At 45.9% G+C, this 24,069-nt stretch overlaps 1 protein-coding gene across 4 annotated transcripts in view; it reads right to left on the bottom strand.

Moving 5' to 3' along the window:
* LOC142568468 (DNA excision repair protein ERCC-6-like) overlaps positions 1–24,069 on the bottom strand; it is a 595,812-nt gene that overhangs the window by 258,764 nt on the left and 312,979 nt on the right. For all 4 annotated transcript variants that reach the window (XR_012825434.1, XM_075678394.1, XM_075678392.1 and 1 more), the window contains one exon: positions 13,854–14,030. Coding sequence is in view for 3 of the 4 variants with exons in the window: in XM_075678394.1 (XP_075534509.1) it covers positions 13,854–14,030 (177 nt within the window). In the remaining variant the exon portion in view is untranslated. The remainder of the gene's footprint in view (positions 1–13,853; positions 14,031–24,069) is intronic.

The following is a 24,069-nucleotide window of genomic DNA, read 5'->3' as shown; positions in this document are numbered from 1 at the left end:
CGCGCTGCCGGGTTCCCACGAAACCATGAGGGAAAGGCAACTTCTGGAGGCACTTTTCCGCCGCTTGATGTTCAATATGTTGGGAATCTCTGCTATTTTTGTTCGATGTAAGCGTAATTTTTGCTGTACATACTTATTGTAACTATACCATGTTCAGAAATTGTTCGATATATAGAACAATTCGACGTAAACAGGTTCGATATAGTCGAGTTCAACTGTACTTGAAAAACGCAAGTGCAGACATGAGAAGTAAGTTAATGGGTCATTCAGTTCAAGGCATGTTCATGCAGAAAATGACACTTTCTTTATACAGGGTGTCTACCAAGTTGACATTTCAAAATTCCCCGAGTTTTCCAGGTTTTCCCTGAGCACCTTTGGAAAATTCCCTGAATGAGCCAGAACTTTGTTTTATGTCACGACAGGCTGACACCATGTTGCCCAATGCTGTCACTCTCTAGTAAGCATGTTGAAACAAAAAAATGACTTCATCAAGTTTGAATAGCAAGGAGTTATATCTATTTTATTTAAAAAGAAAACAGAAGGAAGGTGTTAGTAAAATGCACAGCGAGAAAAATGATAAAACCCATTCGAAATGGAGTCGAACATCTTCAAATATGAATGAAAAGGAGACGCATAGATAAGTAAATATTTTTGAATGTGAGCTATTTCTATCAACTGATAGCAAGCGCATCGATATGAGGCCTACTTTGTCACAACTAAGATTCTCTCTCAGCAGCTGGAATGTCACCCTCAACTGTCCTGACATACTCTCAGCCCGTACACAACATCTCAGTCTTGGGTTTCACTGCTTTAAAGAGTTTATTTTGGTTTAGATGAGGGGCACCTGCATCTCGGCATCAGCCAACACTGTTTTTTGAGCTCAAGCTCCTTCAAAGAGGCGGCGGCACGCTTCCTTTCCCGGTAATTCCTCAGTGCGTCGATCCTTTCTGTTCTCATCCTCCTTCTGCCACGCGTTCACCCCATGGATCATTTGAAATATCCTCTTGGTCAGTTGTACAGTCAACATCCGATTTTTCGAGCTCCGCAAAAACACCCGAAAAATCAGGCAGTACGCAAAAATGAATGCATGTCTTTAACTGCCTTTAAGGGCTAAAATTTCCACAGGCACATCCAAAAAAGCTCTTAAGGCCTGCGAATACACCTGTTAGGCATATTGGTGCTCGTACTGTGACAGGGGACTGTGGCTGAGCGCCTAAAGAAGTCGGTTTCGAGAGGGACGGACGTGATTACAGAAAGCAGTAATAGCAAAAAAAAAGAGTAGTGGCTATTCCGTATATTCATTCAGTGTCGCACAGGCTTAAAAAAGTTGCTAGTAGATATGATGTTAATGTTGCTTTCACTGCTCCCAATAAGCTAGGTAAGATATGCGCTGCCGTACAGAATAAAAAGGAGTGGGTAAAAGGCAAAAAACGAACAGATATTTGTCCAGTGACGCACAATAAGAACAACAGTTTTACTGACTGTTGTATGGGTGTGGTTTATAAAATTCCCTTTAGCTGTGGCCAGTTCTACGTAGGGCAAACGGGACGGTGTATCAATCAGAGGCTAATGGAACATAAAAGGTCGTTAACCGGTCGATCGCCTTCTAATCTTTCGCTACATTGCCGAGATTGTAACTGCAAGCCAGAGTTAGATGAATGCGCGATATTGTACAGGCATAAGAATGAAGATACGCGTCTTATGGTAGACGCATGGCGGGGAGGACAGCCCGGGTGGAAAGCCAGCCAGGGGAACGAGACCAGCCACCCCCACTATAGGGTGTCGGAATCGTCTTTTTGTATTTTTTTTAAACGGCCCGAAGAGCGTCGAAGGGACCGCAGAGTGACCCATTTGTAAATAATTGTACATAGTTGTTCGACGGCCTCAGGGAGGCAGAGCGCCGGAACGTGGCTGGTATTGCACGGGCGTGGGCGCCGTAGCATTGCTGGTATTGCAACGGACGCGCGGGGCCGGATACAGCGTGTGTTGATGTTGCCCCGGGTGGGTTCGCTCTGTGCGGTCACAACAAGCTCGGCCAATGAAGATCGCGTGCCACCCGCTAACACCGCAATCTGAGAGCTGTATTTGAGGTGGTAACCCCCGGCGCCGGAGAGCACCACTCCGGCAAGTATCGCACGGTCATCAGAGCGCCAAGGTTTTCGTTAAAATCGATTCGCGCTGTGTCTTGGCCCTGCGTGGAGCGACTCTTCGTCTATCGCCGAACCTTCCACGTCTGTTCATTGCATAGACATCGCGTAGTCGAAGCCAATTTTGATTGGTGTCGCGGATGGACAGTGTGCGTCCGTGGAAGGCATTTCCACTAGCGTCGAAGTCGTATGTCATCGCGCTAGTGAAGACCACGTTTACTGCGTCCGGCTGAACTCAGATGGAGTAACCATTTATACTGAGATGAGGCATGCCTATGCGGATCCACAACTTTGGATCAGCCACCCATCTATCTTCAAAAAGCTCTCAGCTATCCACTTCGCTGCAATCAGGCAGGCTGCTATCCGTCTTTCTCTGTCCTTGTTTTCCCTTTTTTTTTTCAGTGTTTCTTCGTTAGGCTACTTGTTTCTTTATGTCTTACCTAGCCGCCTTCGTTTTGCTTTTGTGTATGTGTTTCCTTAGGTACGGTTCGTGTTGCTTTTATGTTAGTCATTTATTTGTATCTATGTATTTTGCGTTTCGAGAATGTTTCGTGTGTGTTTTCGCTGCCGTGTTGCGTCAACGGGTGATGTCGACCTGGATCGAAGCCTGGCGACAGCGGGGCTGTGGATCAGGCTGTGCGGTCACGACGATTGGCGCGGATCATGGCTGTACCATGGAGCGGACACCGCCAGAAGCACCGGCAACAGAGGCCGTTGCCGGACGCTGTTAAAGTGGTTCGGAGTCGCACGTGCGGCATGTGGGCTTTGTTCGTGCTCGCCGGAGACTTTTAGCTCAGACATTCTCTGTACGTCTTCTGAACCGTTTGTTATTCTCTTTTGTTTTGATTGATGGCATAGGCCAACGTTTTGTTATTTTTCCCTTGTCCGCGTTTGTGTCCGAATGTCATTATGTCTCTAAGGTTTTGTCTTTTATTGTTGCTCTTTCATTTTCTTAGGTGGATGCTTTTATTGTGCATGTTCGTGTTAAAGCGTGGGTTCGTGCGGACTTTCTTTTGTGTTGCTGTTGTGTACCTCAGACCTCCCTATTTAATTTATTCTAATAGCTTGGTTTTCTTCCTTTGATGTCTTTTTATTTATGTTTTGGGGGGCTGGTAATTTTAGGTTCTAGCTGCCAATGGATAGCTCCGGTATTGCAATGTAATGAATATTTCTTTGTTCTTTGTTTTCTTTTCTTTGGCTGACAGCGGAGCCACCAGCCTTGCATTGGTAGGGAGCATTTAAGGAGGGAGGGATGTGGGGTTTCTGGCTCTCGCGGCGTTTTTCGGGCTCTCGCGGTGTTGTGCAGAGGCCATTGCGTTGTGTTGCCAGGGCTCCGTGTCCCTCTCCTCCTTGCCTGGACGGGGTGGCAGCGGGTCATAAAACACTGTCGCTCTGCTGTCATCCCGCCCACGGGAGGGTCAACAGGCTTTCCCCATTGGCTGACATTTTGGTGGGATTCGGGGCCCTGCTTGCGTGCACTCCGGGTAAGCGCGCGCAAGACGGGACCCGGGGAGACCACATCGGGGCGTCGGAAGGTGCGTACGTGTTCCTCTCTGCCGGCGGCGGACAAAGGGGGCCGCCGCCGGCCGATGGTTACTTCGGCTCGTCGGGGTCCCGGCCTCTGCGGGCGCGCGCGCACTCTTCCGTCGTCTCGATGTCCTGAGGCAGCGTCTGCCGATCGTGCCCCCGTCTGTTCGTCTGTCGTTTCTTTCTATTTCCCTTTTCTCTGCTGTGGGGCGCGCGATGGCAGGCGTTGACCGAAGGATAGGCAACTTCTTACTGCCGGGGTTCTTTGTTCTTTGTTCCTCGTTTCTTTGTTCTCTCTCTGTCGCGGTGCGCCGTTAGTGGCCACCGGCGACCATTTGGCCATGCTTTGTGTCTTAATTAGCTTCAGATCCGGACGTGATGTTAAAACGTGTGTTTGTATTGAGTCCCAGTTTAATAAGTGTACTTTCTGGCTTCTCGAGAGCTTTGCCTAGGGTCTCCCTGCTGGCGCGTGGTCTCGCCTTCCCCTAAGCTGGGGCCGGCGGGGCGCGCACGCGCGCAGCTGCGCGTCGGCACACGGAGCGGACCGGAGCAGGCGCAGAAGCGGTGCCCTGCACGCATGGCGGCTCGGAGTGCTCGAACCCGCGGTGGTCGTCCCGCGCGCGGAATCGGAGCGTGCGCGCTGCGTGAGCATCGCGAGGAGACCACAAATTGAGCGTTGAGCGTCCCTGCACTCCCATATTTGAAAAAACAATATTCATAGGGAAAGGAAATAATACAGGCTTATTACATTAGAAAGGAAACAGATAAACGTGTAAGCACTCCCTTTCTTGCCTTGTCGGGAAAAGAAATAGCTTTTTTGGATGAAACATTATGATGTTGCTGATTTGCAGATGTGTTTGCGACTGGTCTACGCACGCCTATGCTGAAAAACATATAAAATGTCTGGAGAATTTCAAGTAAACTTCTAGTTGGCCGTCAGTGCTTGTCCGTGATATTTGTTTTCTCGTGTCCTTGTTTTGTTCGCACTTTTCAACCTCAGTTATAAAAAGGCGTGCACCGGCAGCACTCCTTGTGGGGCTAATGGGCAGATTGAAATCGCATTGCTTTGCAGTCTTCATCACAAAGAATAGGTGACTGCCTGTTTTCAAGCTATAACAGAGCGCATTCTAGTTTGCAGCTTGCCTGAGGGCATGGGCCGGGTAACAAGCGGATTCTAAAAATGGAGGGGAAATGCTTTTCTTGGTGTACTTTATTTGTTGTAGTTTTTTTTTTTTCGTGGTTTGTTTATTCTGGTTTGTTTATGTTTGCTTTGAAGTGAAGCTACAATGTAAGGAGTGGCCACAGGAAACCGAGAAAGAGCGAAGGGAACCAATAGGAGTGACAAAAACAAAACTTTTGGGCTGATTTGAGCTAACCATTGGTTCGCAACAGTCATGTGCTCGTAAAACTGCTTGTGAGTTCGGGCCGGTGCTGCCGAGGGGCAGAGAAGTGCAATTCTCGTGTGAATCGAATAGCTTAAAATGTCTTCCTTTTTTTTTTCTTTTCCGTTTCTGTCTTTTTTTTAAAGAAGAGAGTGACCAAAGAGCTGGAGTCGATGACTCGGCAAGTTGTTGGGGAAATGTATATGTGTAAATAAACCTGTACAGGCGAAGTTGATGCGAGCCTTATCTGAAACATGTAGCCTGGCAACGAACGTAATATTGAGGGCCAGGAGCCCAGACCAAGAAGGGTGCCATCAGGAGCAATGGACAAGCAATGGCCTGAATTTGATGCCAAACTTAATTGTAGGGCGCATGAAACGTCTTGTGTGAGGTACAGAGGATGTATGGGCACTAGGGTACAGAAGTGGCATAACCAAATATACAAGTTACGTCTATTCACAGATTAGAAAGCTTGCATGCTTAAAGGGGGACGTGCCAGTTGAAGTGGTCAAATTGTCAAAATTTTCGACTTTCTTATTTATTTATTTTTTTGCAATCCATGAAAACTTTATTTACCTTGTGGTGAAATATTAAAGCAAGATAGGTGGTAGAAGTCGAGAAAACAGCACTTTCCTAGAGTGCTATCCTCAAAAATTGCAGAAAAGTGGGGCTTCGAAAGGCCTCGTCGCACTGCAGATCGCCCGACTATCTGTTGATGCAGCGCTGCCATTTTGGTATCACCATAAAGAGGAGAGATCAGAGCTAAAGATAGCTGGAGCAACGCATTTCTCCACAGAAAAATAAAGCAGCAAATGCAAGCAAAAAAAAGACAAATGCGGCATTGCGATTGGGTGCAGCAATCACGTGGGGCCCAGGGCACGCTCCTATTGGCTGTTGTAGATTTGAATTGCTGACGAACCTCACGCACGCGCATTTGTGCAGCAGCGAGCTGCACGTTCCGATCAACATGATTGGCAATCGTGGCAGCTTATGCACCTTTTCCATGATGAGCCCCAAAGGAATCAAGTTACGAACGGCTCGTGCGTACAGAGACCATGAAAGGCATGGAAAAGAGGGAGAAAACTACTCGTAGAAGCATATAGAATCCATAGGTTACTCTATATCATCTTGTAATAGCAAGCTTACATTCTTTTTCTTGTGTAACCCAACTACGCCATCACCTTGTAAATCATGACTGCCTTATAGTTGAATAAGTACGGTATGTTGCAGCTATTGGAGGTTTTATGGTCCAATTCTGCAATCGTGCTCACTCCCTATTCGTAATGGGCTCATTTGTTTTGCAAAAAATGCTCGGGGTAAAGAAATGATTCCCGTGCTGGCACTGCCTAAGGCTGCTCTGCGCCGCTTCAACTCGTGGCTCTCATAACATGGCTACGGCTCCTGCACTAGCACTCTATGAAAACGGACACATTCTGCCATGTCCAAAGGGTTTGGTATGTTGCTGCCCATGTCTGTTCACACCATTTCTGGACCATACTTGTCAAACGCGGGGGGGGGAGGGGGGGGGGGGCTTGCCAGCCTAGCAAACATAAAATTTCTTAAGCAAATAGCACACGTGTAGGCCTTATAACTCCTGATGAGCGCCCATTTGACTTTGACAAATTATACCTACTATGGCATAGTGAGCTCTCTTAAACTTGACCATTCATGCTCGCATGGACAAAAGTATTGCCAAGCCATGCCACTCTGTATGCTTCCTGCAACGTTAAATTTTGCTCCAAGTATGTCATGTGGGACAGGAAAACAGCACCATCTTTTAAAATGACTGGAATTTTGCTGGTTTTTTTTTATTTTATTTTGCTGCTCTTACTGTCCTGTCCATACTGGCTTGTCCTTGTGTTATACGCTTGAATGCTTTTTGTTTGTAAACCATGTACCCACCTCCTCTGTAATGCCCATTGGGCCCTGAGAGTATGATAATAAATAAATAAATAAATCTGCGCATGTGACACACATGATTGAATAATGGCTTCTTTCCTCTGCACAACGATACCTAAGTAAGGTGTGTGGCTTGTAGAGTTGAAAGATAAGAAGTGATAATGGCATAACATGTTTTCGTTACATGCGGTTTTAACAAGCAACCCCTTCTGGCCGATTTTGAAGACATGTCACGTCACGTTAGAGCCACGGCAACAATCGACTGGTATTGCAGTTGCAAAGGGCAATCAGTCGCTGCTGCTTGTCGCATCCCTGGTTTTCTACTCAGCCAGAAAAGATTGCTTGCTGCCTGGCAGCCCACGCAGCAGCTTCCGCCAGTTATCAAATATTTGTGCATGGCAGCAACTAATCCGCTCCCTTCAATCTGAATTTGTTCTTGCCACTTGCTCTTTGCTGTGACAGCAAAAGTTAATGGTAAAATCAACCTTTGCCTTGTCTCATCTCATGCTGAGAATAAAGTATTGGTGATGTTTTTGGTGTTGTCTTTTTTGATGTCACTAGGCCCGAGTGTAATAACCGATGTGGACACCGCAGCCGCAACTCTTACAAGATTACATTATTGGATGAAATACATGAGTTTACGTAGGCATGGTGAGTTGCTTATCACCACATGTGCAATGACTTTAAAAGAAGAAGAACATACGCAGTGGATGGACTACTGAGTCAATTCATGCTGTGATCACATGTTTCCGCCCCCCCATCCCCCCACTTTCTAGTAGTCAATGCCATAATGAGAACAGGTCGATGTTCCCAGGTAGAACTGCAGCACACTAGCGGAGGTTCTGGCAAAGGTGATCTCTACACTGTATTTTGTCGCTGGAAGCTTGTAGTAGAGGTTAGAGTCATTGGCTTGGCTCACGGTAGAGTCTCCCATGCTCTCCACATGTGGTTGTGATGACGTCGGTGTGCAGAACTGTCCGAAGTTTGTACTTTGTGCATGATGTGGCCTAAGCACATTAGCACCACTGTGGTTAGCCACTTCATACGGACCATGAGATAAGTACCACACATACATGGGATCACCGTGTTGGAATTTCTTCAAGGGTGGCTGCTTGGTGCACTTGGGGTCGTCAACGTCGGGCTGCAATCTTGACAGGGCAGAATGGAGGCTCCTGCACAGCATAAGTTTTGCTGGCGTACTGCCGGTCTCAGAGGGGGGTATGGAGTGCTGCTTGAATAAAAAACAAGACATTTTACACACCACTGTGCCCTGGCTCTCTAGTTTCGGAGACTGCCTTTTAGCTTGCGAACCATGCGCTTGGCCCGCTTGCGGGATAGTATGGTGCTGTACACATCTATCAAATGCCATTTTGCTTTGGATTGCATTTCGTTGCTTGGAAATGCTGTGGCATTGTCAAAAAAGTACGTAGAATAGTATGTATGTTTGCAATTACCTGTATGTACCTTACTTTGGCTAATAAAAAATAGGGGCAATGACTTTCTGATTCGCCCTCATATATGAATTCGGCTCCATGGACGTTCAGGCTTCGTCCAGAAATGTACAGGCATCTTAGGTTCACTTTGACTGTTCTCTTGTAATTCTTGGATCTGGGCATCAATCTTCAGTAACCGCATATACGACCTTGCCAGGGATGTCATGCCAGAATGATTTGCAAGCAGAGTGACAATAACTTTTTCGCAGTTCTTCTCGCAGTATTACAGTCTATGCTCATTACAACGGACCTGCATACACCAGACTTTCGGTTGTAATGGACCATATTACAACCTTAGTTTGCTCTACTTATTTTATGAATGCAAGGAAGTTCACTTTTAATGGACCGCACTACAACAGACTATTGGCTACAGTGGACAAAATTAGTGGCAATTCTTTTCAAAATCGGCCGTATAAAACATACTTTTGTCGTGTTGACACGGGCTGGCAACTGACTTGCAAGGGTCAGCCAATGATCGCGGCTCAATATCGCGTGCCATCTTCTTTAGCACACAAGGCATGGGGCGAGAGGTGAGGGAGAGGGGATTTCCTACTCCAGCAACTGCTGCTTGCAGCGCGGCCTGTACACAGGCGCTGTATCTTGAAAGCGATCTGGGAGGTGGACAATATGCACAACCACGCCGGCGCCGTATTTTTAAAGCGATCTGCGATGGGGACAAAATGTGTGCCCGCGTGGGCCTCATCTTCGTGACCTGCGATCTGGATAAAGTGCACCCAGTGCCGGTAGCTTCGTACCGCATTTACATGATTGTAAGTTGATCTATATATTAAAATTTGAAAATATGAAGGGGGGGGGGGGGGGTTGACTTACAATCTAAACCAAAACATGGCCCCACCAAAAAAGCGAGACCAACGAGATATCAGGGAAACTAAAATGTAGTTACAATTTTATGTTTGCTCTATGGCCCTACCTGTAGCTTTTAGCTATCCCCATACATTTGTTCACTTTTCAGAAGGGTTTTTCAAAATTTTTAAAAGTTTTTTACAGTGCACACAACACTCATGGAGCGGTGTCGACAGTTGATGGAAGTGCCACTGTTCCATTCACAGCGGCACCCTCAGAACAGCGGCCCTTGCGGGGAGTACCGATAGTTCATGGAAGAGCAGACACCGCTCGTGCGTTTCTCTTTACCTGTAGTTCTTAGTTTGACGCGTTCGACTTGACTGCCGGCTACGCGCTACTTCCATGCTTTCTCAGTCATCATGAGTGCTCCAGGCCCACTAAACATTCGGCACTCGTTCACAGCAGCGTTCAAGAGGGCTGCCAATCTTTACGCTGAAGAAACAAATCACTGCGCAACGAGCCGCAAGTTCGATGTTTCTGAACGAGTGGTGCGAGAGTGGCGACTGCAGCGAAGCAAAATTTTTACCTGTGACGACAAGCGAAGAATTTCCCACGGGCCGAAGTTGGGACGCTTTCCGGAGCTGTAGGCCAAGCTTGCGGCGTATGTCACTGAAATGCATGATCGCTCCCTGCCATTGAAGTGCGACATGGTCATGAAACAAGCCCGGATCTTCGTCTTTTAAGGACCTGCTCCGCCGTGAATACGAGTGGCTGGTGCCAAAAGACCGTGAACTTACACCAACCGGACCTGTCAAAAGAGCCTCCCTGACGGGTGCATGTGGTTGGGTGCATTCGGTGTGGGCTGCTGTTCCACAATATGTCATGGTGCAGTTGTTTGCCAAATGTGGAATTTCACTGGACAACGGCGCGCTGTGGGACCTTAGCAGCGATGATGATGGCAGCACCAGTGAGGACGATAGCACAAGTGAAGATGAGTAGTCCAGTGACCATGCCAGCTACTGATAAATTTTTATTATGGAATGCGCCGTCGGGTATGCTCTCTTTTTTCCCTGTCATACGCAATATATGGGAGGTCAACTTACATTCAAGTCTACTTACAATCAAGTAAATACGGTATGCACTGTGCTTTCGACATTTAGTTCATGTTGAAGCGAGAGACAGCACAAAGGTCAATTCGCTCTCGCTGCTGCTGCCATACTGCCTCACTCCAACGTTTTGACAGCAACTTTGCGCAGTCATCGAGCGAGAGGTATTCATGTTTACCAATGCGCACATGACACCATGCTTGTTAATTTAGTTAGTAAGGGAACATTTACAACTTTATACGGCCTGGTGTGTTAAAGGCAGTATCTCTCTCATCCACTTTGATTTGCCAGTAGCCCGTCTTGATGACCATCGACGAAAAATAATGTGCGTTCCAGAGTAAGTCCAGTGTGTCATCTCTCCATGGTAGTGGGTACACGTCTTTCTTTGCGACTTTGTTCAGGTGACAATAATTGATGCAAAACCGGAGAGTTCCATCTTTCTTCTTCACTAAGATCACAGGAGATGTCCGTGGGCTATTCGACAGCGGGATGATTTTGTAACGCAGCATTTCGTTGACTTGTCGGTTAATGATATGTCGCTCTCTTGTCAAAACTTGGTACGGGCCTTGACAGAGTGGTCGAGTGGATTCTTCAATATTATGCAATGCTTAGCAACTGATGTTTGTTGAATCCTTGATGATGATGAAAAGTAGTCCTTGTATTGCTGGAGGAGACCCTTGAGCTGTTCTTGCTTATGGCTGGGAAGACATGGATTAATATCAGAAAGTGGTTCAGGTACATGCATCGTCATTATAGCTTCAACGGAATCCGAGAGGACAAGTGTGTCACTGACTGCTGTATATGTGCGGTCTTCGTGCCCTTGTTCAGGTGTTTAAATTCCTGGCTGAAGTTTGCCACCGTTACATAAAATTTTCCTTGGCGTAACTGGGCAATACCCCTTGCAACGCCGATTTCACGATTGAGCAGCAGCTGTTTGTCGTTCTCAACAATGACTTCAACATCTCCAGGTACTTCTGCAACGACAAAAATCGTGATGCTGCCGCGATGCAAAATGCTGACTTGATCTTCAAGTACACTTAGGAAACGCTGACTGAGTGTCCTCTTCAGCTTGATCTGTGGACAGAGTTATCAAATAGCACTTTAAGTGGATGACAGCACCGTGTTGGCTCAGGAAGCCCATGCCGAAAATTGCATCTCGTGAGCATTGTTGCGGGTCGCAGGATAAGTCCAGTCATGAACTGTAACTTTTGCCGCGCAGATTATGCTCGGAGTTATGAGGTCTCCTACAGCTGTCTAGATTTGTATAACTAGAGGACACCTCATCGACAGGTATGTCCATGACATACCTGTGGATGGTACGTCATGTCATCAGCTCTTCTTTTGTTGGCGAATTCACTACCCCGCACCTCCACCAGATGTCCCATTGTAGTGACAAACAAGAACACAGTAGCAGAACTGTGAATGATGAAACAAGTTCATTGAGTGAACTTGTGACCCTAAAAGTGCATGACATTCAAATCACAACGATAGCGACGAACACAGTCTGCAATCGTCGAAAAGCTGATCTGCGGGTCAAGCGTGTTGGCTTTTATACATGACTCGTTGAAAGTTCTAACATAATCGCTGGTGCTCACGTGCCTTCAAGAAAGTACTACAAAATTTAGGTCACTCATGCAATCTGATTGCACAAGGTTCGGCGAGCACATACAACTATCTGTTGAATGAAATTCAACAGATAGAATTAACAATAATATTCGAGTAAGTTCCAAATAATGCCGGCGCATCTTCTGCTGAGCGATAAATTAAGTTGTAAATGGGTGAAATCCAGTCCGAAAATAAAGGATACATAAGTACAAGTGTCAGTATGGTAAAATCTAAAGTATAAAAGCAGTTTTTTTTTTCTTTTTTCATCTAAATGGCTTGACCTTCAGGGCAGGTCCTCCAGCAACAGACGCATAAACACGTCCACTGTGATAGGCCTAACCTCGGCTAAACACAATTGACATCAGCTAACTGGGGGTGCAGCAGGCAAGGGCTCAAGTTAGTGCAGCTAACTACAGAACACCACTTGCCACCCATCAGTTGCCCATCCACACAGAACGTAACTTCTTGTGACAGCAACTTCTGACGCCCAACACTAGCCTCGTCTGCCATTCATTCTCAGTACGGTCTCTGCATGCCACCATTTACACAAGGTGACCAGTAGGAGGGAAGGCAAGTGGGTTGAGGCAATTAATGAAATTCATTAGCAAAAGATCTGCGGAACTCTAACGCTTGCTGTTTTAAAGAAATTACATAAGTGTGTAGGTGAACGTACCAAGTGAATTTCATTGGCATCCACTGACCTCGGATGCCAATACCTCAGAGAATACCTTAGTAACTTGCGATTCGCTGATGATATTGCCTTGCTTAGTAACTCAGGGGACCAATTGCAATGCATGCTCACTGACCTGGAGAGGCAAAGCAGAAAAGTGGGTCTAAAAATTAATCTGCAGAAAACTAAAGTAATGTTTAACAGTCTCGGAAGAGAACAGCAGTTTACGATAGGTAGCGAGGCACTAGAAGTGGTAAGGGAATACATCTACTTAGGGCAGGTAGTGACGCCGGATCCGGATCATGAGACAGAAATAATCAGAAGAATGAGAATGGGCTGGGGTGCGTTTGGAAGGCATTCTCAGATCATGAACAGCAGGTTGCCATTATCCCTCAAGAGAAATGTGTATAATAGCTGTGTCTTACCAGTACTCACCTACGGGGCAGAAACCTGGAGGCTTACGAAAAGGGTTCTACTTAAATTGAGGACGACGCAATGAGCTATGGAAAGAAGAATAATGGGTGTAACGTTAAGGGATAAGAAAAGAGCAGATTGGGTGAGGGAACAAACGCGAGTTAATGACATCTTAGTTGAAATCACGAAAAAGAAATGGGCATGGGCAGGACATGTCGCGAGGAGGGAAGATGACCGATGGCCATTAAGGGTTACTGACTGGATTCCAAGGGAAGGGAAGCGTAGCAGGGGGCGGCAGAAAGTTAGGTGGGCGGATGAGATTAAGAAGTTTGCAGGGACGACATGGCCACAATTAGTGCATGACTGGGGTTGTTGGAGAAGTATGGGAGAGGCGTTTGCCCTGCAATGGGCGTAACCAGGCTGATGATGATGATGATGATGATGATGATGATGATGATGATGATGACGACGACGACGACGGCGACGACGACGACGACGACTTCGGAAATGTGCCAGGGTTGCTCCTAGACTCGCGCACAGCACTTCAAAGGTTCAGTCGGGCATCTACATGCTGGACGTCGAAACCTTTGGAGATTGCAAAGCCACTGACAATCATCAGTCGAATACCTACAATCTACAAACTGGCCAAGAAGTGCATCACAGAAGGAAGCACAGAAGGAGGGCTAAGTGGCTCGTTAGGTGGATATGCAAGAAATGCTGCTGTTTTTGGCATGCTTTAGCTCACAGTGGTGGCAAGATGTTTTATTGGGTGCTCACCTGCAGCAGAAAAGGAAGAGAAAACTTGCCTGGACGTCCGAGGCATTTGAGTAGCCACCCTGTGTGATGGGGACAGCAAACTCTTGCATGAAGACCGGCAGGGTGCCCAGCTTGCCTGGAAAGACAAAGTCCAGCAGAGACCACAGCTCCCGCAGGCTGTTCTGGATCGGTGAGCCTGACAGGATCAGCCGATGAGGGGTGCGAAACTGCAAAGACCATACAAAGTTTATATTACTTCTGGCAATTTATACAGCCGTTGAAGGAAGGAAAATGTGGGTTGGGAATATCAGGCTATTGAAACAGATACTACAATATTTCTTGTTCATGTCACAACAGTGGCAGCATCGTGATGCACAGGTCTCCTTCTTTTTTGCGTATAAGAAAAGCTCAAAATATTTCCCAGGTGCTCTGCTCTCAGTGTTCTTGTGCAAGCTCAGTGCAATGGGGCAGACGGGCTGGTGCTTTAAGTGGCACGACCTGGCGGTGCTGACTAGGTGGTGCAGAAAAGATGTCATTTCTGCAGTAACACAGGTGGTCTGACTTGTTTTGTGCATAGTTCTCGCACTCGACAAGTGCTTGAAAAGTTTGTAAGGCATTGTGTGCTACTGCCTGTAGCAAAAGTCTTTGAAAGTGGGCGCTTTTTGTTCGAGAAACTTTCCTGAAAGCAGAGGGACCCATCGACTATGCTGAGCAGCACATAATCCCCAACATTATTGTTACATGGTGAATTGTCATAAGGGTGGTGGCATGACCCCCTGAGCTTTTGAACATGCCGTGCTGCGACTTGCTTGCGAGCCACGAAATTGGCTGGGTAGTGCAAGTCACAGCTCTCCTCACTGCACCCCATTCTTCGCTTACCCATGCAAAAATGGAGTGAAGTCCCTAAAGCTGTGGATAGTGTTTATTTTTTATGGCAAAGCTGTATATGGCTAGCCAATTTGTCTGTTCGTCACCTGTACACCAAAAACTACTCCGGCGCAACCCCATGACCACGCAGGGGGAAAAAAGAAGAGAAAGAGAGGCACGCGATTGGCTGCACCACTAGTGACGCCCTCACTCTCCATCACAGCTAAGTGCACACGCAGCAGTTTCCTTCCGGCTCCGAAATAGGTAGGCTGGGTGAAATGGCTAGGCCACACGTCATACATACTCCTCAGAAGCCGGCAGTTTTTGATCATCAACGCCGCGAGCAGAACCAGGAACGAGCTCGTCTAAGCCGTCCCAATGCTGCAGCCCGAGCACAAGAACATATTCGTGCAGCCGACTGCAAGCAGCAACTGCGTACCAAGGATCTAGCAGCCTACCAAGCCATCATTTAATGAACTGTTGAGATTAACCCCGTGATAAACACCGGAGCCGCATGCTTCAGCTTCGCTGGTTAACCATCTGTACAGAGTGCCTGGGCGGTGATATTTTTTCTTTTTTCTTTTTAGAGAAATGCCACGCAAAGGAATTTAAAGGACTTGAAAAAATTTCTGATGCTGAAGCGGTCCGTGTAATTAAGGGAAAGATCCTACAGCAGTTGAAACTGTTTCAGAAAAAACTGCCGAGATGACAAGCGAAACAAAATTGATCCGCTGACATGCTACAGACAGTCAGTTGTAGCACGATGCAGCGGACTTGTATCGCACTAGGTCATGCCGACCATGGCACATGACACGCATCGACCAGTGAGGCCCTATATAAGCACTAACACTTGCAGCTGCACTGCTGCTCCCGGATTCATCGGTAACTGTCTCAGCCTGTCTGTAGCTGATGCATGGCATCAAAAGTGGGATCCATGGTGGAGGAAGCAGCTACCATACCAACAATCGTGGAACTACTGAAGCCACCAGACCAACTTCATCTAACAAGAAATGTTAAGAAGTGAGAGCTCTTCAAGCAAAAGTTCGAACTGTACGTACAAGCAACAGAGCAAGCAAAATAACCGCTGACAGAAACCACCAAGCTCCTAACTGCTGCTGGGGATGATGCACTGGAGGTCTTCAGTAACTTTACATTTTCTGAAGGCAAAAACGACCAAGACTACAAAAGACTGTGGTAAAAAAATTTGAAAAGTACTGCACAGAGCAGCAAAATAAAGGTCTTCAGAACAAGGACGCAAGATGAAGTTGAACCAGCGGAGCACTTCATACGAGACCTGAGCAAGCAAGTAAGGTATTGAAACTTCTGCCTGCCTTTCGAATTGATGATTCACGACTGAATCGTGTGTGGTACTTGGAACTGTAAACTAAGTAAAAAAATGCTGAGAAAAGAATTTGACACTCTAAAAGGCAGCACAAATCTGGAATGCCACAGAGGTTGCAAGCAAACAAAACGAAGCATGGCAAAGTAAGGAAGAAAAAGTGGACACTACCAAAAAAGTCTACCGACACCGCAGCCAAGGTCTGTAAAAGACATTCCAGTACTCCAAGTGCAATAGAAGACACGAGCCAAGGAAGTGTCTCGCCTTTGGCAAAATTTGTCGTGCTTATGGAGCCCGAAATCATTTTGCGGTTTGCTGCAGAAAGCATGAAGTTAACAAAGTGCAACACGAAAACGGCGTTTTCAAAATCTTGGACTTCACCATATGCGGATTTCATAAAATGGACTGGATTATTAAGGCCCCAGTTGGAGAACAACAGGCTGCGTTGAAGATGGACACTGGATTCTTAAGCCAATCTATGTCAGCAAACAACAGATTCCAAACGAAGCCACGCCCGAGGCCAATTAATTCCATTTTGCCCTCCTACAGCGGAAATGCAATCCTGCAGTGCAGAGTGACAATTAAAGTAGTCAACGACCATTGGTGCCTCGCAGACTTTGTTGTGAAATGGAGCCAGCACATCTTAGGTCTGGAACTGGCTGAATCCCTAGCACTTTCGATTCCGTAACAACAGACAAGGTTGCCCTGGCCTTACAAGACTTTCACCACCTCTTTGAAGGCACTCACTGCCTGTCTGTGGCTGATACAGGAACTGTACAAAAAAGTGGTGTTTAAATATCCATTGTTACATTATATTATTTGCAGCTGATTGCAAAGTGTGCGCATTCATGCCTTTGTTCAATGGAACCAAGTTCAAATAACACAAAAAGTAAGCTGAGATTGCCGAGGCAGTTCACATCAGGAAAGCTGAGAATAAGTGCGCCATCGCGTGCCCTGTTGGACAAAGAAATACTATTTCTAGAGAATGGCAAATAATATTTTTCAATCTACACATGCTCACTTTTTTGGTTTCAAGTATGTGCATGAAGGATTGTTATAGAAGCACTGCGTTTTTCTGCAATAAACTTCAACTAGTAGTTGGTGCCCATAATGTTTTATGTGTTTTTCAATCTACAGTTAAACCTTGATATAGCAAAGTCGGTAAAATTGGCGATTTGCTTCGTTATATCAAAATTTCGTTGTATTGAAACTCAACATTTATGCAAATAAGTACAGTCCCCAATCAATTTTTTTTTTTTTTTTTGCATGGAAAGCGGCCACAGAATTTTCCGAACTATCGGGCAATCGAAGAAAGCAAATTTGAATGAGAAAGCAATTCATTTTGATGAATTCGGCAGTCAGCAACGAATGATATGGCTGCATACCACTTCGACTATATGTTCACATTGGCAGTACGAATGAAGCGAAGCCAGCCATGCTTTTGCATGCACTCTGACCTCACGGCTGATAGCGTTACCTGCACTGGAACAACACTTATCATGAAAAGCACCGGCAATGCAGAGCAAATGATTAGTGTGCCTCTCACTTCAACGGGTCACTGAAACTCGAGATTATGCAATCTACTAAACGCACAGGAAAACAGCTTACATGATGCCGCACCATCTTGGCACGCCCATCCTTTGCACACGCGACACTTTAGCTCTGAAGCATGGTGCGCTGCTGCATATGCACTCAGCAGCGCTTACACCTTTTACGGCCGAGATGCGCGCCGGCTTACCCCGCCCCTTCACACATGCTTGATCACGTTACCGCGAACTCGCTCCCGTCGCCCTCTTTCCCTATGCTCACACAGGAAGGCGGCATTTGTGAAGCCACCATCTTTCTTGTCTCACCTTCGCACTTTTACTCGCACCTAAAGCACACAGTGCATGGGGCACAATAGGACCTTACCGCATTTAGGCTTTATGCGGAACATGATGTGCCTACACTTTGGTGGTCACTCTTGTCGCGCAATTTGAGAGGCGCGTTTGCAAGCAGCCACTTGTAATTCAATCATTTGATCATCTGCGCCCATGGAAGTTTCAATTTATTGTCTCGGCATTCCTTTGTGGTGGCAGTGAAATTTCGTTATATTGAAATCACATGCACACACTTTGTTACATTGAATATGTGGTGTTCTATGAACAAGAGATTATGAAAAGTTATATGCAGTAAAACATCGTTATTTTGGCCCCCGTTAATTTGGAAATTCGGTTAATTCGGACGCGCCGTCTGGTCCCATCAAACATGTACATAACCCTATGGCACGAAACTTTTGTTAATTCGGACATATTTGGCTCTACTACGGTTAATTTGGACAGTTTGCGGAGCTCAGAGGCACATGAGGCATATAGGATCAGGTGGCACTAGAGGATGTTCAAATCGTGCCTCCAGCGATGGAGTCTCCGATTAGCGTGCGCCAATCTCAAAGGCCATGCTTGCATGTGCTGGGAGTGTCGAAAGGCCGGAAATACGTCAAGGCCGCCATGTTTATTTTATTGCTACATAATAGACATACCTACATCTCAAAAAACATGGTGGCAATGACGTACTTCTGGCTTTACAGTCGCTTTTAACCCTTGGCACTACCTCTGCATCGCTATGGTTATCGGCACTGTAGTTATCGGCACAGTAGTTATCGGTCTATGCTAGCAACCCTAATCTATACATACATGTTTTTTTCTTTGTATTGCTGTCTGCCATCTCCGACGTTGTCTTCTGCTTGTGCAGTTGTGTGGTTGTGGAGTTGAGCAGTTTTTTCTCGTATTCGTTTTTGTCATTTTTATTGGTCTGCGTCAGGTGCATGTGCGAGGACAGCGGAACTTTTTTGTGTGTGTGCGTTAAATTTTGTTTGCACTTTTTTTTCTGTTTATACTTAGTTTTTTCTTGACATTGTGCGTGCACTCATCGCTTTGTTGCCGTGCCACCATGTGCTCTCGTGCCCCGCCAAAGTGGGCGAAGTGTGAGGCGAAGGATTTGGCAGCAAAAGTAGAAATATTGAAAGCCGTGAATGCAGGGGTGCCTCGGCAGGTCATAATGAATAACTTCAACGTGAAGAGAAGCACGCTCAGAACATACATGAAAAATAAAGTGGAGATTCTTCATGCGTAAGACAGCGACAAGTTCACTGACAACAGGAAGAGACTATGAACGGCAGCGCACCCGAACCTTGAAGAAGCGTTCTTAAGATGGATTGCCAATTCGCACGACGCACAGCTGCTTTTGAGTGGCCCCCTTACCTGTGCGCAGGCCAAAAAGTACACGCTGAAGCACAACATTGAAGACTTCAAGGCATCGGAAGGCAGGATCGACCGATTAAAGAAAATACACGGCCTGCTCTTCCAAAGCATGTGTGGCGTGAAAAGGGCTGGTGAATGAAGGCGTTCTCGAAGATTGGAGGGCCGGATTACCGGCACGCCTAGCTGATTATGATGCCTTCGACCTTTTTAATGCAGATGAGACGGCCCTCTTCTACAAAGCCCTGCCAAATAAAACCATCACATTTAAGGGGGACCTTTGCGTTGGCGATAATCGAAGCAAGGACAGAATAACAGTTTTGCTGGCTGCCAACATGACTGACACGGAGCAGCTACCACTACTAATAATCGACAAAGCAGAAAAGCCAAGGTGCTTCAAAGCATAAAAAACTTCCCATAGACCATCGCTCGAATCGAAAGGCGTGGATGACCTCAGCGATATTTCAGGCCTGGCTGCGCGAACTGGACCACTGCTTTTGTGCAAAATTGATCAAAGCGCTAATTGTTCTAGATAACTATAGTGTGCAAAATAATGTGTCGGGGCTGACAAACATGCAGCTGCATTTTTTGCTGCCTAACACAACGGCTTCCCTGCAGACTCTGGATCAGGGAATTATTCAGTATGTGAAAGGCCGATACAGAAGAGAACTGCTTGAACACATGTTGCTCTGTATGGAGGCAAAGAAAAAATATGATGTAACTCTGCTCAGCGCAGTACAGATGGTGGTGCATGTGTGGGGCAACATGCCGCCCGCAGTAATTGCGAACTGCTTCCGACACAGCGGCTTTGTCCGTGACAGTGATTCTTTGGAAGCTGGGGACGTGGACGTTAACCAAAACGCCAAGGAAGATGACAGTCGCTTCAACAGATTTCTGCCTCTGGACATCCTGCTGGACAAATACATTCCCACCGATAGTGATGTTGCCATTGCCGGCCGCATCAACAACAATGAAATAGTGGATGCACTAGACGACGAAGAGCCTGACTCTGATAGCGAAAATGCGCCCGTCATGAATGCGTGTGAAGTGCCGCGCCGCGCTGGTAAAGAGGCTGATGATGCCCTTAAAGTTTTGGAGGACATGTGTGTTGTTTCTCCTGACAGTCTGCATGAACTGCACCACCTACAAGAACTCCGAAAAATTGTGCTTTCCGCGCAAATTTCTTGCGTGCAACAAGCAACAATAACCAGTTATTTCATGAAGTAAAGATATGTTGTTTTAGGCATTTTTTTGAGTTATTCTTTAAAACTGATGGTAGCGCTAAAAAGGACGGACACACGATGAAAAGACGACACGACGACGAGGAAACGCTACTGACAACTGGTTTATTTTTCGAAAAAGTTCTATATTTAAAAGAATCACAACACATGCGCACAACCGAACTGCACCAGCCTTCTTTATCGCAATGTCGAAAACATGCAGGCGAAGTGAAATGATAAAACACCCGAGCAGCAAGAAGTGAACACATGACCAATTGAAGAAAGCCACACGTTACGGTTTTTCAAATCTCCCCAGAAGTGTGCGCTCAGCCGAGTACAAATTTATTAAAGCATCGCTGATGCACAGACCCTCCTTTTTTTGTATGTGGAAAGCTTCCAGCAAAACTCTAGCTTTAGCGCTTGCACTTCTGCCCAGAACCTTTGCTTCTTTAAACCGTGGCACGCACTCGCAAACCATCACATGCGAAACTAAATTCGCAAGTTTGTCTTGTTTAGTTAAGTTTTGATAGTGTTCCCTTAAGCGGTCATTGAGGCAATGCCCCGTCTGCCCGATATAGCACTTGCCGCAGGACAGGGGAATAAAATATACCACTCCGGGGCGTTGCCTCAATTACCGCTTAAGGGAACACTATCAAAACTTAACTAAACAAGACAAACTTGCGAATTTAGTTTCGCATGTGATGGTTTGCGAGTGCGTGCCACGGTTTAAAGAAGCAAAGGTTTCATTTCATTTCATTTCATTTATTTACCTTAAAGACCCCACTAGGGGGTATTACATAAGGGGTGGGTGTACATAAAAAATAAAACACTCAAATTTGTGACGACAGGTACTCAGTCACATTGGCAGAAAAAGATGATGGACAGGTGAGAACGACGATATTGCGAGGAAGGCTGTTCCAGTCTTTGGCTGCACGAGGAAAAAAAGATGCTGAAAAATTAACTGTTCTCATACGTGTACGGGAAACTTGCAGTTGGTGACCAGTGCGAGGAGATATGTATGCGGGTGGTGTTATGTAAGGGGCACTGTTAAGTGATGAATGGTAAAGCTTATAGAATAGACAAAGTGTTGCTATGCGTCGGCGGAGGGATAAAGCTTGCAGCCCAGATTCCGCTTTGAGGGCGGTAACACTGATTTCGTGAGAATAAGATGAGTGAATGAATCTGGCGGCATGATTTTGTACCGCTTCAAGGTCATCTACGACGCATGCTCGATGTGGGGACCATATGGCTGACGCATACTCTAGTTTTGAACGGATAAGTGACTTATAGGCTAGTAATTTAACTTGTTGGGGAGCGTTATGAAGGTGACGTTTCAGAAAACCGAGAGTCCTATTTGCCGATGATATGATGTTTGTAGTATGTGCATGCCATGAGAGATCATTGGACAAAGTAACGCCTAAGTATTTGAACGATGTTACTGCTTGTATAGGTTCGTTAGCAATTATGTACGGGAATGTAACGGGGTGCTTTTGGTGAGTAATGGAAAGAAGTTTACATTTAGTCGGATTAAGGGTCATTAGCCAGCGGTCGCACCATTCCTGGACACGGTCTAGATCATGCTGAAGTTTTGCTGCGTCGCAATGATTAGAAATTGATCGGTAAATTACACAGTCGTCAGCAAACATACGGATTTGGCAAGATAAGTGTTGAGGCAAGTCGTTAATATATATTAGAAATAGGAGAGGACCGAGAACAGAACCTTGGGGTACACCAGATGTTACAGGAACAGGGTCAGAGGTATGATTATTAACAAGGACGTGTTGGGACCGGTTAGACAAGAATTCCTTGATCCAAATCAGAATGTTGTGGTCCAGGTTTAACTGGTTTAGTTTTAAAACTAATCGTTGATGCGGCACTTTATCAAACGCTTTTGCGTAATCTAAGAAAATGGCATCAGTTAGTATGTTGGTGTCGAGGTTAACATGCAAGTCATGAATGAAAATGGCCAGTTGGGTCTCGCATGAGAAGCCCTTTCGAAAGCCATGCTGAGATGGATGAAAAAAGTTATTTTTATCGAGAAATGCCATGATATTAGAATAAATGACATGCTCCATGATTTTGCACGGGACGCTTGTTAATGATATGGGGCGGTAATTTAGCGGGGAATCTTTTTTACCAGATTTGTAGACAGGAACAACCTTCCCCACTTTCCAATCATTTGGCAAGTGACCTACAGAGAGTGAATGAGAAAACAAAATACACAGATACGCAGTAATGGTATGTCTGGTGTTCCCTAACAGCTTGGAATTGATTTCGTCGACGCCTGTCGATGAAGAAAGCTTAATGTTATCTAACAAAGATAAAATTCCATCATGAGTTATTGTGATAGCAGGCATAGTAGACAGAGTTTTAGCTGGTGTCGTAAGCAGAGGTGTGCTGGGTTCTTTTGTGAAAACTGTGCTAAAAGCAATGTTGAAGGTGTTAGCGCATTCTAGGTCCCCGACGGTTTCTCCCAATTCGTTGGTCAGAGTGATAGCGCGCGATTCGATAGGGTTGATGACCTTCCAAAATTTTCTCGGGTTATCATTTAACAATTTTGTCAAATCGTTGTTGAAAAATTTGAACTTAGCATTTCTCACAGCAATCAGGTAGGCATTCTCGGCAGTATAGTACCGCTGCCACGCATTAGATGAGGCTCTTGCCTTAGCAGCACGAAAGAAGCGCTTTTTTCTGCCTTCTAATGTTTTAAGTGCCTTAGTGTACCATGGCTTTTGGCGATTTTCACGGAAAGTAATTTTAGGAATGAATTTGTTGGCCAAGTCCTGTATTTTGTATTTGAATACCTCCCAGCTCTCCTGGAGAGGCATGCTGTAAAATTGGGCTTCAAATAACGGGAAAAAATTTCTAAGCTCGTAGTTAATTGCGTCATAGTTACCTTTCTCATATAGAAGGATTGTTTTCTTACATTTTTCGCGCCGTTCAAGGCAGAACAAAAACTCGGCGTGGATAACTTTGTGATCACTAATTTCTTGCAGGTAAGTTATATGTGATAAGCTCTCAGGATTCGTAGTTAGTATAAGATCCAAGATATTAGCACTGACGCCAGCAACACGCGTTGGTTCCCTTACTAACTGAGTGAGATTAGCATTCAAACATACTTCTATAAAATCCTTTAATTCTCTGTGGTTCGCACCTGAGGGAGCTAGTTTCTGCCAGTCGATACCGGGATAATTGAAATCTCCGAATAGCAATATATGTGAATTTGGATGTGCAGTACCGAGATCACTCAGCTCTTAAGGCTTGCCAGTACATTTATTAGGCATATCGGTGCTCGTACTGTGACACGAGATGGGGATGCACGTGTGTATAACTAAGGAATACATACCGTGTCCCGCGACAATTGCCCCTTCCTACGCTTGTTATGCTTCACCGCGTAACATTTTTCTATTGAGGCAAGGCTAACTTTCGGAGACTGGCGTTGCTCAACGCACTGTGCTTTGCGAGCTTCGATGCCAATCACGAGGATTACACAGGTGGAGTCAGTGCCACTGCTGACAGCGGCGAATTCTTTCAATGAAAAACATGGCACAGCACGGCAAGAAGCTAGCAAACATACAAGCAGCTTGACCTAACGCTGTGCGGT

Source organism: Dermacentor variabilis, unplaced genomic scaffold, assembly GCF_050947875.1.
Source record: "Dermacentor variabilis isolate Ectoservices unplaced genomic scaffold, ASM5094787v1 scaffold_19, whole genome shotgun sequence".
Taxonomy (NCBI): domain Eukaryota; kingdom Metazoa; phylum Arthropoda; class Arachnida; order Ixodida; family Ixodidae; genus Dermacentor; species Dermacentor variabilis.
This window is presented reverse-complemented; position numbering and strand designations above follow the sequence as displayed.